This window comes from Akebia trifoliata, chromosome 3 (assembly GCF_017979445.1).
Source record: "Akebia trifoliata isolate Shusen 1 chromosome 3, ASM1797944v1, whole genome shotgun sequence".
NCBI classification, from domain to species: Eukaryota; Viridiplantae; Streptophyta; class Magnoliopsida; order Ranunculales; family Lardizabalaceae; genus Akebia; species Akebia trifoliata.
The window spans coordinates 42,645,558-42,657,953 of NC_141377.1; the positions used below are offsets into that span (position 1 = coordinate 42,645,558).

A 12,396-nucleotide genomic window follows, 5' to 3' on the forward strand; every position below is an offset into this window, starting at 1 on the left:
TGCAATCATGCCCATTATCAAAATTTTATTCAAAGTATAGTTCATTATATATATACATATAGTCTGGTCAAAGAGACATCACTAACATAGGATTGACCCTATATAGAGGGAGTTATCGATAATTCCTTTGACTAATTCTCCCAATTAAGTCAGAATGTGAAGCGAAAAAAATGACCAAATTATAATTTTTTTTTATCTTTGTTGAAAACTGCAGAGAGGCAGAGGGTAGTTAACACACTTGAATGGTTACACCAACGAAACAAAAGATTAGACGCGGCTGTGGAAAACCTTATCTGATATCATATTCATCCACCGTTGGATTTGTTGACTTCCTGATGATGTCAGGCGGGAGAATTTCAAGATCCGCGGTGACAGTTGCATCGAAATACTAAATTAGGGTTTCTCCACCTCTAATGTACCCCCACTATATAATCCTTTGAGGTTGAATCAAAGACGCTGCGGTGCATTTGGGGACTGCCCTCCAATTCCAATTCTTTCATCTCTTTCTGTCTATCTTTCTTTCTTTTTCTTCTTCCAAACTATCTCACTCCATTACTTCCCTCTCCTCTCCCATTATCTTCCCCAACAAAAATAGCCCAAAAAAATAGGAAAAAAAAAGAAGGAAAAATCTACAAAAATCCTGCAACGTGAGATTATATCTGTGAGTCTCGCTTCATCACTGCCTTTTGATTGCAATCTATCAATTCGATCTGTGTTCAAGAGTCTTTGGTCTGTCTTGTTTAATTTATAGCGTTTCTTTCCAATAACAAGAGGAGAGGGAAGGGGAAAAAAAAATCAAAAAAATCAAAAAAGCGAAGAAAAAGGGAAATCTAGATCGATCGGTTTAGGGTTTTGTTGAGATGGCACAGGTTCAAGTCCAACCACAGCCCCCTGTTTCAGGTCCTAATGGGGCGGCGAACACGGGAGTGAACCAGTTTGTGCCGACGTCTTTGTACGTTGGAGACCTAGAATTGAATGTTACGGATTCTCAGCTTTACGATCTGTTCAGCCAGCTGGGTCAAGTGGTGTCGGTTCGGGTTTGCAGGGACTTGAGCACCAGGCGATCACTCGGTTACGCCTATGTAAATTACAGCAACACCCAGGATGGTTAGTTAGCTCAACACGCTACCTTTGTATTTAAGTTTGGGTTTTTTTTCATTAATCTTAAAAAAAAAAAAAATCTTTATTTTATATGTTTCGGAAGAATCTCAATATTATCACTGTGATTTCCCTTTTGAATTCATGGAGAAAAATGATTATTTCAATTATGGTATTTGTTTTATGTCCTGATGTTAATACTACTGTGCTTAATCAGTACTGCTTGTCAAATTCATAAGAACATAAGATTTTTTGGTTTATGATTGTTGTTGATCTTATCAGCAGCGTAGGTGAATTGGTTGATGTTTCTAGAATCTTTTAACTAGTCACAATGAGTTCTAATTCGTTGTTGTTGTTTGTGAATTCAAATTAAATAAATTTCGCTCAGTTTTGAAGATCATCTATGAATTTCCTCAGTCATGGCATTTTCTACCCAATCATGTTCATTATCATCATCATGAAGCCTTATCCCAAAAAATGTGGGGTTGGTGAACCAATCTTGGTCATGATTTTGGGGATGGTTCTTAACTTTGCCCTTCAACACCTCAGATCACCAATGAATGAGTTTTGAATTGTTGGAATTGGATCTCTGCCTCGTTGCTCCCGGGGAACCAGTGCAATACCTACCAAAGAGTCTTTGATACTTAAGTTACTATGTAGCACACGCCAAAAAATAATCCAAAAAAAAAAGGGGCCTTCTTCCACCCTTGTTTGCCTTTGGCTATTTATATGGTTTATTCCCCAATCCCTAATTTAGTAGTTTCCTCATAATACAATTCCTACTTCGATCACACCACAATCACCGGGAGTTGTAGTTGTCCTTATCTGGAATTTATTCATTTTAGTAAACTCGTAGAACAGTAAGTTTCCTTGTCACTTGCATCTCTGTGAAGTGCATTTGCTGTCATTGACCAAGTTTCCTCTCTAACACAATTTTCCCTTGTCACTTGAGAATCTCCCATCTTGCGGGTATATCACGAGCCTAGGTACCACATTTTCCTTGCCTTGATCTGTGTAAACACATGCCGGAGCCGATCATTCCCCAATTTGAAATGAATCTCAGGGTGACATGTGTCTTTTCATGATTTAATGACATCTTCACCTATATAAGTAACTACCCCTTCTCAAGACTATGATCTGTCCTATCATTGATCCAAGACATGTAGGGACAAGTGCTACCAACATCTTCACCCCATCATTTCTAGTAGGGAACAATTTACTTGTCTCAAGGTCACTATTGGGAACAAATAGATTTTTCCTGGGGTTTCTTAGCCTGGCCCATGATGCCTGGGCAATCTTATTCCGTTTTACATTGTGGATCATATCGCATTCCCTAGTAGTGTAGATCTTATTCCGACTTGTGGCACCCCTCCCTTATCATGTTCTTCCTTGGACTAAATGCACTATTCCCGATCCCCCCTTCACCGCCATGTAATCTTGTGCACTAGTACTGATTATTTTTTCCCTTATCCTTATTACAAGATATTGATAAGCATTCATCATATATTTTTGATTTTTTTTTTTATAGAGAAAATATAACATTATAGGTATGTTTATCTTGCCAATATTATCCTTACTAATATTTTAAAATGATTGTTTGTTCCACTTTATTAAAAATATACCGTCTAGTCTGGAATCCTATTTGTCCTAGTTTACCAAATTTGACACTCCAGCCATGTCATGTTCTAACACCTGCACTTGCAACCATCTAACATAACTAGAAACTACGGAACCTTATCTATGCATATTTAACTTGTAATAAAGAGCCAATAAAATTATTTCTATGTTAACAATTGTGACATTGTTTCTCCTTTGACAAACTTCTTCATTCAATTTGGATGTGTTTTAAGAGATGGGAAAGGATGGTAGGGGTTTGACCTAGTGGCGTCAATTGAGCCTGTTGTCCAGCTAACCTAGCCCGGATTGCCCAAAAAAAGCAGGATTAGGGCCGGGCTAAAAAATTTTCAACCCGTTATATTTGGGTTGGGTTAGGGCCTAACAATGCCCAACCTTACTGGGTCCGCTAATAGGTTTTTATGTATATATATATATATATATATAAAGGATAACTAAAGCATATTATAAATAGTAAGTTAATTTTCATCTCTAACCATTTTGCAATTATGCTAGATATATCAAATTGCTCCTAATGAATGTAAAACATGCATGGATTTTTTTTATTTTTATAGAACCTTAAAATCAATCTGAGCCCATTAGGGTTGAGCTCAAGCATAGCTAGCTTATGCCCGATAGGAGTATAATGTTGGTCTATGGTATAGCCTGTCTCTTAAGGGTTGGGTTGGGGCTCAACCAAGCCTGTCTTGAGCTTGCCCAACAACGACCTAGTTTGACCTAGTCTCACATATGCCTTCATTTAAGATAAAATTGGTGTATTATCCTCTTTGTTCAGTGTTGAAACTAGACATTATCAGGGTAGGGAAAGGGGATAAGGTGTGCTTTTGGTTGGGGCTCAACCAAGCCCGTCTTGAGCTTGCCCAACAATGACCTAGTTTGACCCTAGTCTCACATATGCCTTCATTTAAGATAAAATTGGTGTATTATTCTCTTTGTTCAGTGTTGAAACTAGACATTATCAGGGTAGGGAAAGGGGATAAGGTGTGCTTTTGGGAAGATAAGTGGTTTGATGGTGCTCTTTTATCAACACAATTCCCTTCGTTGTACGCAACATTTTTGAAAAAACTGTGCTCCTTTAGCAACACAATTCTCTGGCCATTTGTTTCACAATGCCCTTTCTATCCTCTTTTGATTTGGTCTTCTCGAAGTCTTGCATTTGGTCTTCGTTGGTTGTGTCCAAGGTTGCTTTCTTTATTTAGTTGGTCTCACATGAAAAAATTCCAACCTTAGACAATTTGATGAAATGGGGAATCTTTAGTCCTAATTTTTGTCGTCTTTGTAAGAATAGGGGGGATTCCGGAAATCATATTTTTAGCCATTGCGCCTTTGCCTCAGAGATTTGAGCTCATTTTCTTTTTTTCTTTTCCAGTTGGATTAGGTCCTCCCCAATTCTATCGAGTCTCTTTTCATTGGGAGGAATCATAACATTTTCTCCAACAAGAAGAGTTTTCTCTAGGCTATCCTCCATTTTGCCATTGGCTTGGGGCTTTGGAAGGAGAGGAATAGAAGGGTCTTTCAAGGAAAGGAGAATTCGACAAGGGATGTTATTTTGGAGATTCTGGGTTTACTTTTCTTTTGGTGCAAATTGAGTAAAAATTTTGAAGCGGTGTTCTTTGAGGACTGTATGTTTAGATGGGTTGGGCTTTGCTCTTTGTAGAGGGAAAGGATGGTGGTGCTGTCTTTTTTTCCCTCTTCCATTTTGCTTTTTTATCTTTGGTTTGTTTACTTGTAGTCTTGGAGGACCTCTCCTCCTCCTTTTTCTTTGCTTTCAATAAATTTATTCTTAATACTTATAGGGGGCATTATAGTAAATAATGAAACGAATGCTTGCACACATATGTGATAGAATGTTGTTGTTTTTCATTTCCATTTAATATGGTGGTTTACTGTATGTTGACGACTTAATGAATGTGTTCTAATGCTTAATTTGATTTCCCACACTTTCAATGAAAAATTTCTCAAAATTTATGTCATTTCCACAATATTTCCTTTTTTTTTGTTGATAAGTTGAAATTTTATTAAAAAGAGAGAAAAAGGCGGGGTCGAGAGGACCCCAAATACAACTTAACAAAGAATATAGAAAAAAAAAACCCCTTAGGCCGCCTCTAGGTTACAAATAACCTCCCACCTAACAACAAAATCCTCAAAAATGACCTCTTCCAATACGTTAAAAAAGTGATTAAGAATAAATAAATGTGAAGTTAAGCATGCTACTATTCAATATAACAATCAATCATAGAGTTTCGATAATTTAAAAAAGAATTGAAATGCATAGAAACATGTGAAATGAGATAACCCACCGAAAATACCCAAAGGATGTGATCAGAATCCATGTGCAGGAAAACCAAGAAAGAGTCATTTTTAAATGAAATAGATCACTGCACTTTATTTTCCTAGATACTAAGGTGAAATCTCATATATAATACGTGAATGCTTGTTCACCTGTATGCGTGTGTGTGTTTGCTATTTTCTGTTTTGGATATCTATTCCAGATATTTTGATTTGGAGAGGGCATATTGGTCAATTTTAACCATATTGAAACTTTGCATGTGTAGGTGAGTAGGTCCTGAACTGCAGGTATACAATGTTTTGATGGTGGCCAGTGTTTAGACAACATTATTCATCTCTATTGAAAGCAAATAATGTACATATCTTTCTGGATTTTTATGATGCTGAGGAGAATGCACCATGCCTATAAAAAATGTCCCTAATCATCCTCTCCCTCCTGTGTATGCAAGCTTTTGTATTATTGTGTGTGAGCGTGTCTTGGTATATGTGTACAAGTTATGTGGTATGTGTACATATTATATCTTTTCTGATACACGTTCAAAACTAATGACAGCGGCAAGGGCAATGGATGTGCTGAACTTTACTCCTCTAAATGGTAAACCCATCAGGATAATGTATTCTCATCGTGACCCTACCATCCGTAGAAGTGGAAGTGCTAATATATTTATCAAGGTATATCTTACATGTTACTCAGTCATTTATGTAGTGCGTCCTTGTATGATTATATTGATTTAAACTATCATAAGCCGTGTGCTTTGATTTTTTGGTTGCTTGACTTATTTTCTGTTTGCATGTTCTTTTGGCAGAATCTTGACAAAGCAATTGACAACAAAGCACTACATGAAACATTTTCTACATTTGGAAATATTCTTTCTTGTAAGATAGCTACGGATCCATCTGGGCAGTCGAAAGGCTATGGATTTGTTCAATATGATAATGAGGAATCTGCTCAAAATGCAATCGATAAGCTGAATGGCATGCTTCTTAATGATAAACCAGTTTTTGTTGGACCCTTTCTTCGTAAGCAGGAAAGAGATAGTGCTGCGAACAAAGTTAAATTCAACAATGTGTTTGTGAAAAATCTCTCTGAATCAACAACTGAAGAAGATTTAACAAAATTTTTTGTTGAATATGGAGCTCTTACTAGCGTTGTAGTGATGAGGGATGGAGATGGTAAATCAAAGTGTTTTGGATTTGTCAATTTTGAGAATCCAGACGATGCTGCTAGATCTGTTGAAGCTCTCAATGGAATGAAATTTGATGATAAGGAATGGTATGTTGGGAAAGCACAAAAGAAATCTGAAAGAGAGATGGAACTGAAAGATCGGTTTCAGAGTATGAGAGAGGCAGTAGACAAATTTCAAGGGGTGAATTTGTACGTTAAGAACTTGGATGATAGCATTGGTGATGATCAATTGCGGCAGTTATTCTCGGAATTTGGAACTATTTCTTCATGCAAGGTTTGTAAACAGTGTTAATAAGGAATGACTATCTGTAATTGGCTTCCATGACTCATTACCTGTTAGGGCTTAATAAAATTTTCTTTCTTTCTGTTTTTTTTGTGTGTGTGTGTGTGTGTGTTCTTTAATAGGTTATGCGAGACCCTAATGGAATAAGTAGAGGTTCGGGATTTGTTGCTTTCTCCACTCCTGAAGAAGCATCTCGAGCTGTAAGTTGATTTCCTTGCATGACTGTCTGAAAGACTGGTCATAAACTGAATTGCTTTGTCTTTTTATTTTTATAGCTTGCAGAGATGAATGGCAAGATGATTGTTAGCAAACCTCTTTATGTTGCACTTGCTCAGAGGAAAGAAGATAGAAGAGCTAGGTTGCAGGTAAGATTTCGGAAATGATTCTGTTGTCATGTGAAATAATTTGAGTTTGAACCATGAATTGCTTGATTGTACTTGAATTCAACTGCAACTTTTGACTTGCATTCATGTTTCATGGATCAGTTGCTATAGTGGCCGAGTTTGTTGTATGTTTTCTTTCTACCTTGATTTGGAAGAACTGATTTTTTTCCCTTTTTTCAACTTGCTGCTGTTTTAGAAGTTTTGGCTTGTCTTCTTGTTCAAAGTGCGAACTGCAAAGTACTTGGTGTGGTATGAATTATTTGAGGCATGCGAAACTTGTTATGTCAAAGCTCTGTTTTAAGCAAGTCTTTTTATTTTATTTTTAATTTTAGTTTTAGTTTTGAAAGTTCTCCTAATATTCTTTGTAATACAGTTTGCTCTGCCCTTGAATATTTTTGATCATATGAAAATTTTGTTGCCTTTTTTTTTCTTTTGTAAATAAATACTTATGCCTAGTAATTATAGATTGTTCATGGTGGCTCATCCGAGTAGAAAAACTTGATTTGTTTTTTCTTACTTTCCAAGGTAACACATCATTTAGAATTATGCTCAAACCATATTATTTGATACTTTGACATAGGCACAATTTTCACAAATGAGGCCGGTTGCAATGGCGCCTGCTGTTGCTCCTCGAATGCCAATGTATCCACCAGGTGGTCCTGGTCTTGGACAACAAATATTTTATGGTCAAGGCCCTCCTGCTATGATTCCTCCCCAGGTAACCCTGTTTTCTCAAATTATCTTTTTTCCCCCCTGAATTTGTGCAATTTAATTTCTGTTGTGTGGCTATGTGCACTGGAATTAATTAAAAATATGGTACCTAGTAAGACTATATAGGCAACACTTTTTGCCTTTGTTTTGAATATTTATGAATAAATGTTTAAACTAATTAGTTGATTGTTATGTTTTAGTTGACGTGTCTTTTTGTGATTTGAAGAAGCAATGCGAAGCTTATCTTTAGTGTACAAAGGCAGCAGGAAAGACCAAGAATGGGTCTAAAATTTTCCATTTTAATATAAGCTTGACTTTTGGGTGGGGGTGTTTGTATTTTGTTGCGATGTTTGCTTGGGGACTTGTTTGTGTTTTTCTCCCCTTTGGTGGGTGCCTTTTTTGTTTGTTTGTTTTTTGTTTCCGGGCTCACATGCACTTTATGAGGGCACACTTTATGATTTGTTTTCCTAGGAAGAAATCACTGTCACTAACACTGTTTTCATACTAGAAGTCAAAACTTAAGTGACAATTTTGTAAGCATTGCCCAGAAAACTCAGGTCTAAAATATCTCAATTTTTGGACCCCTTGGATCTTTGGGATTTTTAGTGGTAAAAGATACTATTGGTTCTCCAATTTAAAAAGGCATTCTATATAATTCTTTGATTTTCGTCATAAATCCTTCCTAGTAATCTATATAATTAAACACAACAGTGGACCTTAGTCCTGTTACCACTCCCCCACATAAAGAGGGGTTAGGATTTTATCTTGCTACGAATTTCGAGGACAACTTTCAATTTTAGTCTCCTTTCTCTTCTCTTCATTTCCAAGGATACCCTTCCTACTTAATAGCCTTCCTCTTCTGCCCACTTTACCCAAAGAGGCAAACTCCAGTTAACTAACATTTCTTAAATTTTTGGCAAATCGATCAAAATTGGGGGTTTTATCTCTATTTAAGTCTGTAAGAGTTTTGAAAACTTCATTATCTTATGAAGCGAAGTTGATATGTATAATGGATTTGTTAGAAATGCACTATTGCTTTTTTGATCTTCTAAACTTTTCTAAATCGTACAGGGAATAAAGTTCCTTCTTACTCTCAATGGAAGTATTCTTCTTCCAAATTCTGTCTACTTTTAAAGGTTTTCAATTTCCTCTGAAATATGAAACTAGGCATCTAGTTAAGCTGGTAAGAGTTGCACCAAGGGAGAACTGTATTATACACAGACCTTGGAATCACATCAAGTCTAAATGGGAAGACTGCCTTTGGATGCTTCCACAATCTGGCAACAGAGGAGTTTGATCTGAAGCTGGTTTAGCCTTGAGCCACGTCAGAATGATGGCCCTCCCAGTCTCTGGAATGAGTAACCTGTCAAGCCTACACGTGTAGGGCTACCCTGGTTGTTTACCATGTTAACTATTAGTCCATGTTGCAGTGATTAACAAAGTTCAAGAACGTAATTCTGCTGCCCCCACTTTCCTCAGTACAACCCTCATTACATTGAAATCCTTGCCTATACAATATGGAGGTCCCACATGCATCGCATACTCTTGAAGTTCTTACCAAAATTAATTTGGCCTGTAGACTCTTGTTAAAACCCAACTGAATTGTCTTCTTTCATGGAATAAAGGCTAGAGACATGAAAAGCCCGAAAGATGATCCAAGACTTAATTTATTTTATTTTCATTATTCCAGACCACTTAAGATTCCTTGATGCTCATATAGAGGTGTTCTATTTGCACTATCAGCATCTCTCTTAACTTGATTATACATCCTATAAATCTACTTTTCCTTTTCATGTGCAGTGGCATGAAAACCACTCTATTAAGGGCTGCTTAATGCTGGCATTATCAAGCAACACATTGGTGCATTGCAGAAAATTCAATACACGCTGAAATCCACGTTCTAAATTGAAATCATTCTTTTTATTGTCCTTTACTGCTGTCCATGTGCTTGCACATTAAATGTGTCACGAGATAGCTTTTCTTGTAGGAACAGGACAACTGGACTAGTCATAAATGAATCATAAAATTTTGTTATATTTGAAGGGTTTATGACTATTCAAGGTTGGTTTGAGTCTGACCTTTGTAAACCTTGTTTGGCAACTATATAGGATCTTTATTTCTGGACCTCACATTTTTTTATTTTGGCCCCAGAAGCTGGTTCCACCGGTTCTTTCCTGAATCATATTTTAAAATTGAACCAGTTCAAATAAGAGCCTAAAAAACAGGGAATCATCAAAACAACAAACGCACAGAAATAGTTCATCGTATACCTAACCAATCAAGATCTAACCTTGAGCTGGACTAGGTCTCAGTTTGGATGTTTTCAAACTGGCCCTCTATTTGTAAGAAAAGCTGGGAAATGGGGAAAACTTTAGTTTTAAGAGATCAATCCCAGACTACTGTAGCGTGAAGACCATTTATATTGATGAGTTTGTGTTTTTATTTTTATTTTTATTTTTTTAATTATATTAGAAGGGAAACAAACTAATTGAATGCAAAAGCTTACTACAGGTACCTTTTACGTTGAAAATTGAATTTACTCGAGGTAGGCAGGATTACAATAAGCCTCAATAATGTCTACCTAATGATTAAATGCATTGATGAAATTTCTCTTTCAATTACTAGAAATATTGTGAGAAGAGCAGGAACACACAATAAATACCTAATGTTCTAACTCTTCAACATTCCTATGATTTAAGATGTAAACAATCCTAAAGGACCATACCTCTCTCTGCTTAAATGCCCTGGAAACTTAAGTGGCAAACGAAGCTTCACACCTTCTGCATTGTAATTTGTCAAGAATTAGATGTAGAAAGTGAATCTATGTTTTTCATAGGCAGTCTTTGATGCACATCATGAATGTCTTCACTTGAGGGAAAGTGCTGAAAATGACACTATTTCATTGTTTAAAATCATCATCAAAGCCTTATCCCATGTATTTGGTTCGGCTTGTTATTATGTCACTGTTTTATTGTTGATCCAGATAAGTTTGTGAAGTGCTTGGAACTGTAGGTCATTTGACGTCGTGCGTTCAAATCCTACTTTTCCACCAAAAACTAAAAATTCCAGACAGGTTTTGTCAAGGTTATCTATTCATTTATATTTGTCTCAAAAGGGGTCCATGGATAACCTTACATAGTCTTTGTGCACATGTTTGATATTAGGACTGTACAGTATTGTGACTTTAAAATCATCATTATAATAATTTCTCATATTTCAATTATAGGGTCTTTTTATTTTCTATTAGAGTTTTGAAATAAGCACTTCTGTACTGTCAAGCTTTTCTCCTATTGTATTTGAAATTTGTTGAATAAATTATGGTTTTGAATGTAACCTTTAGATGGTTGTACTTAACAGTGTTTTTGATAATCTATGATTTGTCAGCCCGGATTTGGATACCAGCAGCAACTAGTTCCTGGGATGAGGCCAGGTGGAGCACCAATGTCAAATTTCTTTGTGCCATTGGTCCAGGGTGGTCAGCAGGGTCAACGTCCAGGGGGCGGCAGACGTCCTGGAACAGGACCAGTGCAACAAACCCACCAGCCTCTGCCACTAATTCAGCAGCAGGTGTGTGTCAATATAACAACAACAGGTTCTCATTCGTTCATATGAATTCACATTTGTCATTATCACTGTTTATTTGAGTGGCAGATGCGTCATAATAATAATCAAATGTATCGTTACCCCCCTGGTCGTAACATGCCTATTCCAATAGGTGCTCTGGCTACTGCTCTTGCTAATGCACCACCTGAACAGCAAAGAACGGTATGCATCTGCTTTATAGTTTTGGTAATGCGTCGCATGTTCATGTTTTGCTCAATTGAGAGTACTAATGCGTTCAAAATTGGTTTGTGTGTGTAGATGCTGGGTGAAAGTCTATACCCACTAGTAGATCTGCTGGAGCATGATATGGCAGCGAAGGTGACTGGTATGCTTCTTGAGATGGACCAAACTGAGGTTTTGCACTTGCTCGAGTCGCCAGAAGCTTTGAAAGCAAAAGTTGCAGAGGCTAAGGATGTTCTGAGGAATGTTGCTCAGCAGCAGCAGCAGGGTGGCAACCCAGCCGATCAACTGGCCTCACTGTCGTTGAACGATAGTCTTGTTTCCTGAAAAATATGTTGAGCTGAGCTTTGGCATTTGATCACAACAATGATGGAGTAGTCTGCTTGGGAGTACTTAAATTAAAACACTCTTTAACTATGGATATTTTGTTACATTTGATTGAGTTGCTCTGATTGGAGTCCACGGGATCTTTGGTATGATGATTTTTTCGTGATCTTAATGCGATCTTTCTGCGATTGCAATTCAGTTTTGGCTGTGAATTCTTTTTTTTTTTTTTTCTGTTGCTTTGGCCTGCTGCACGTACCCAAGCACCGTAGCATGTGTTAGCAATTAAATATAGCCACTTTTAACTGGAGGGAGGGGCATATGGAGATTCGAAGGCGTGACTTGGAGAGCATACAGTCGACCTTACCATCTCAGTTAACCCCTGATGGTGGCTGTGAAGTCCTACTTCAAACGATACCTACCTTTAACTTAGATGTTGGAACTTTATTAGCACTTTAATTTTTGGAATCAGAATACAGATCTGTGTCCTGTTGGTATAGAATAGGAACGTGTCTACATGGCACGTTCAGGTTGGTGTTTAATCTCCAAACAAAATCAAGCCATGTAGACGCTATATGTTGCTAAAAGAATGGGACACGGCTCTACATGCCATGCAATGATTATAATTGTTATTGTATATGATGCTGTAGGGCTAAACACGATTTTTATATAACATTGGTGCTGGTAAGTATGCTGGAGAAAAC

General features: G+C 37.1%; 1 protein-coding gene across 1 annotated transcript; it reads left to right on the forward strand.

Annotated features, from left to right (window-relative positions):
* Positions 1-392: 392 nt before the first annotated feature.
* On the forward strand, positions 393-11,893 carry LOC147407114 (polyadenylate-binding protein 2-like). Its single transcript, XM_086435507.1, has 9 exons — positions 393-1,107; positions 5,576-5,694; positions 5,829-6,482; positions 6,614-6,691; positions 6,767-6,856; positions 7,455-7,592; positions 10,970-11,152; positions 11,237-11,350; positions 11,447-11,893. Exons 1-9 carry the CDS (start codon positions 861-863, stop codon positions 11,693-11,695), a joined length of 1,872 nt encoding a protein of 623 aa, XP_086291633.1. The 5' UTR covers positions 393-860; the 3' UTR covers positions 11,696-11,893.
* The last annotated feature ends 503 nt before the right edge of the window (positions 11,894-12,396 follow it).

Coding starts and splice junctions, on each gene's coding strand:
- LOC147407114 (XM_086435507.1), top strand. CDS start 861: ATGGCACAGGTTCAAGTCCAACCACAGCCCCCTGTTTCAGGTCCTAAT. Junction 6,857..7,454: donor ATAGAAGAGCTAGGTTGCAG/GTAAGATTTCGG, acceptor ACTTTGACATAG/GCACAATTTTCACAAATGAG. Junction 11,351..11,446: donor CACCTGAACAGCAAAGAACG/GTATGCATCTGC, acceptor TTGTGTGTGTAG/ATGCTGGGTGAAAGTCTATA.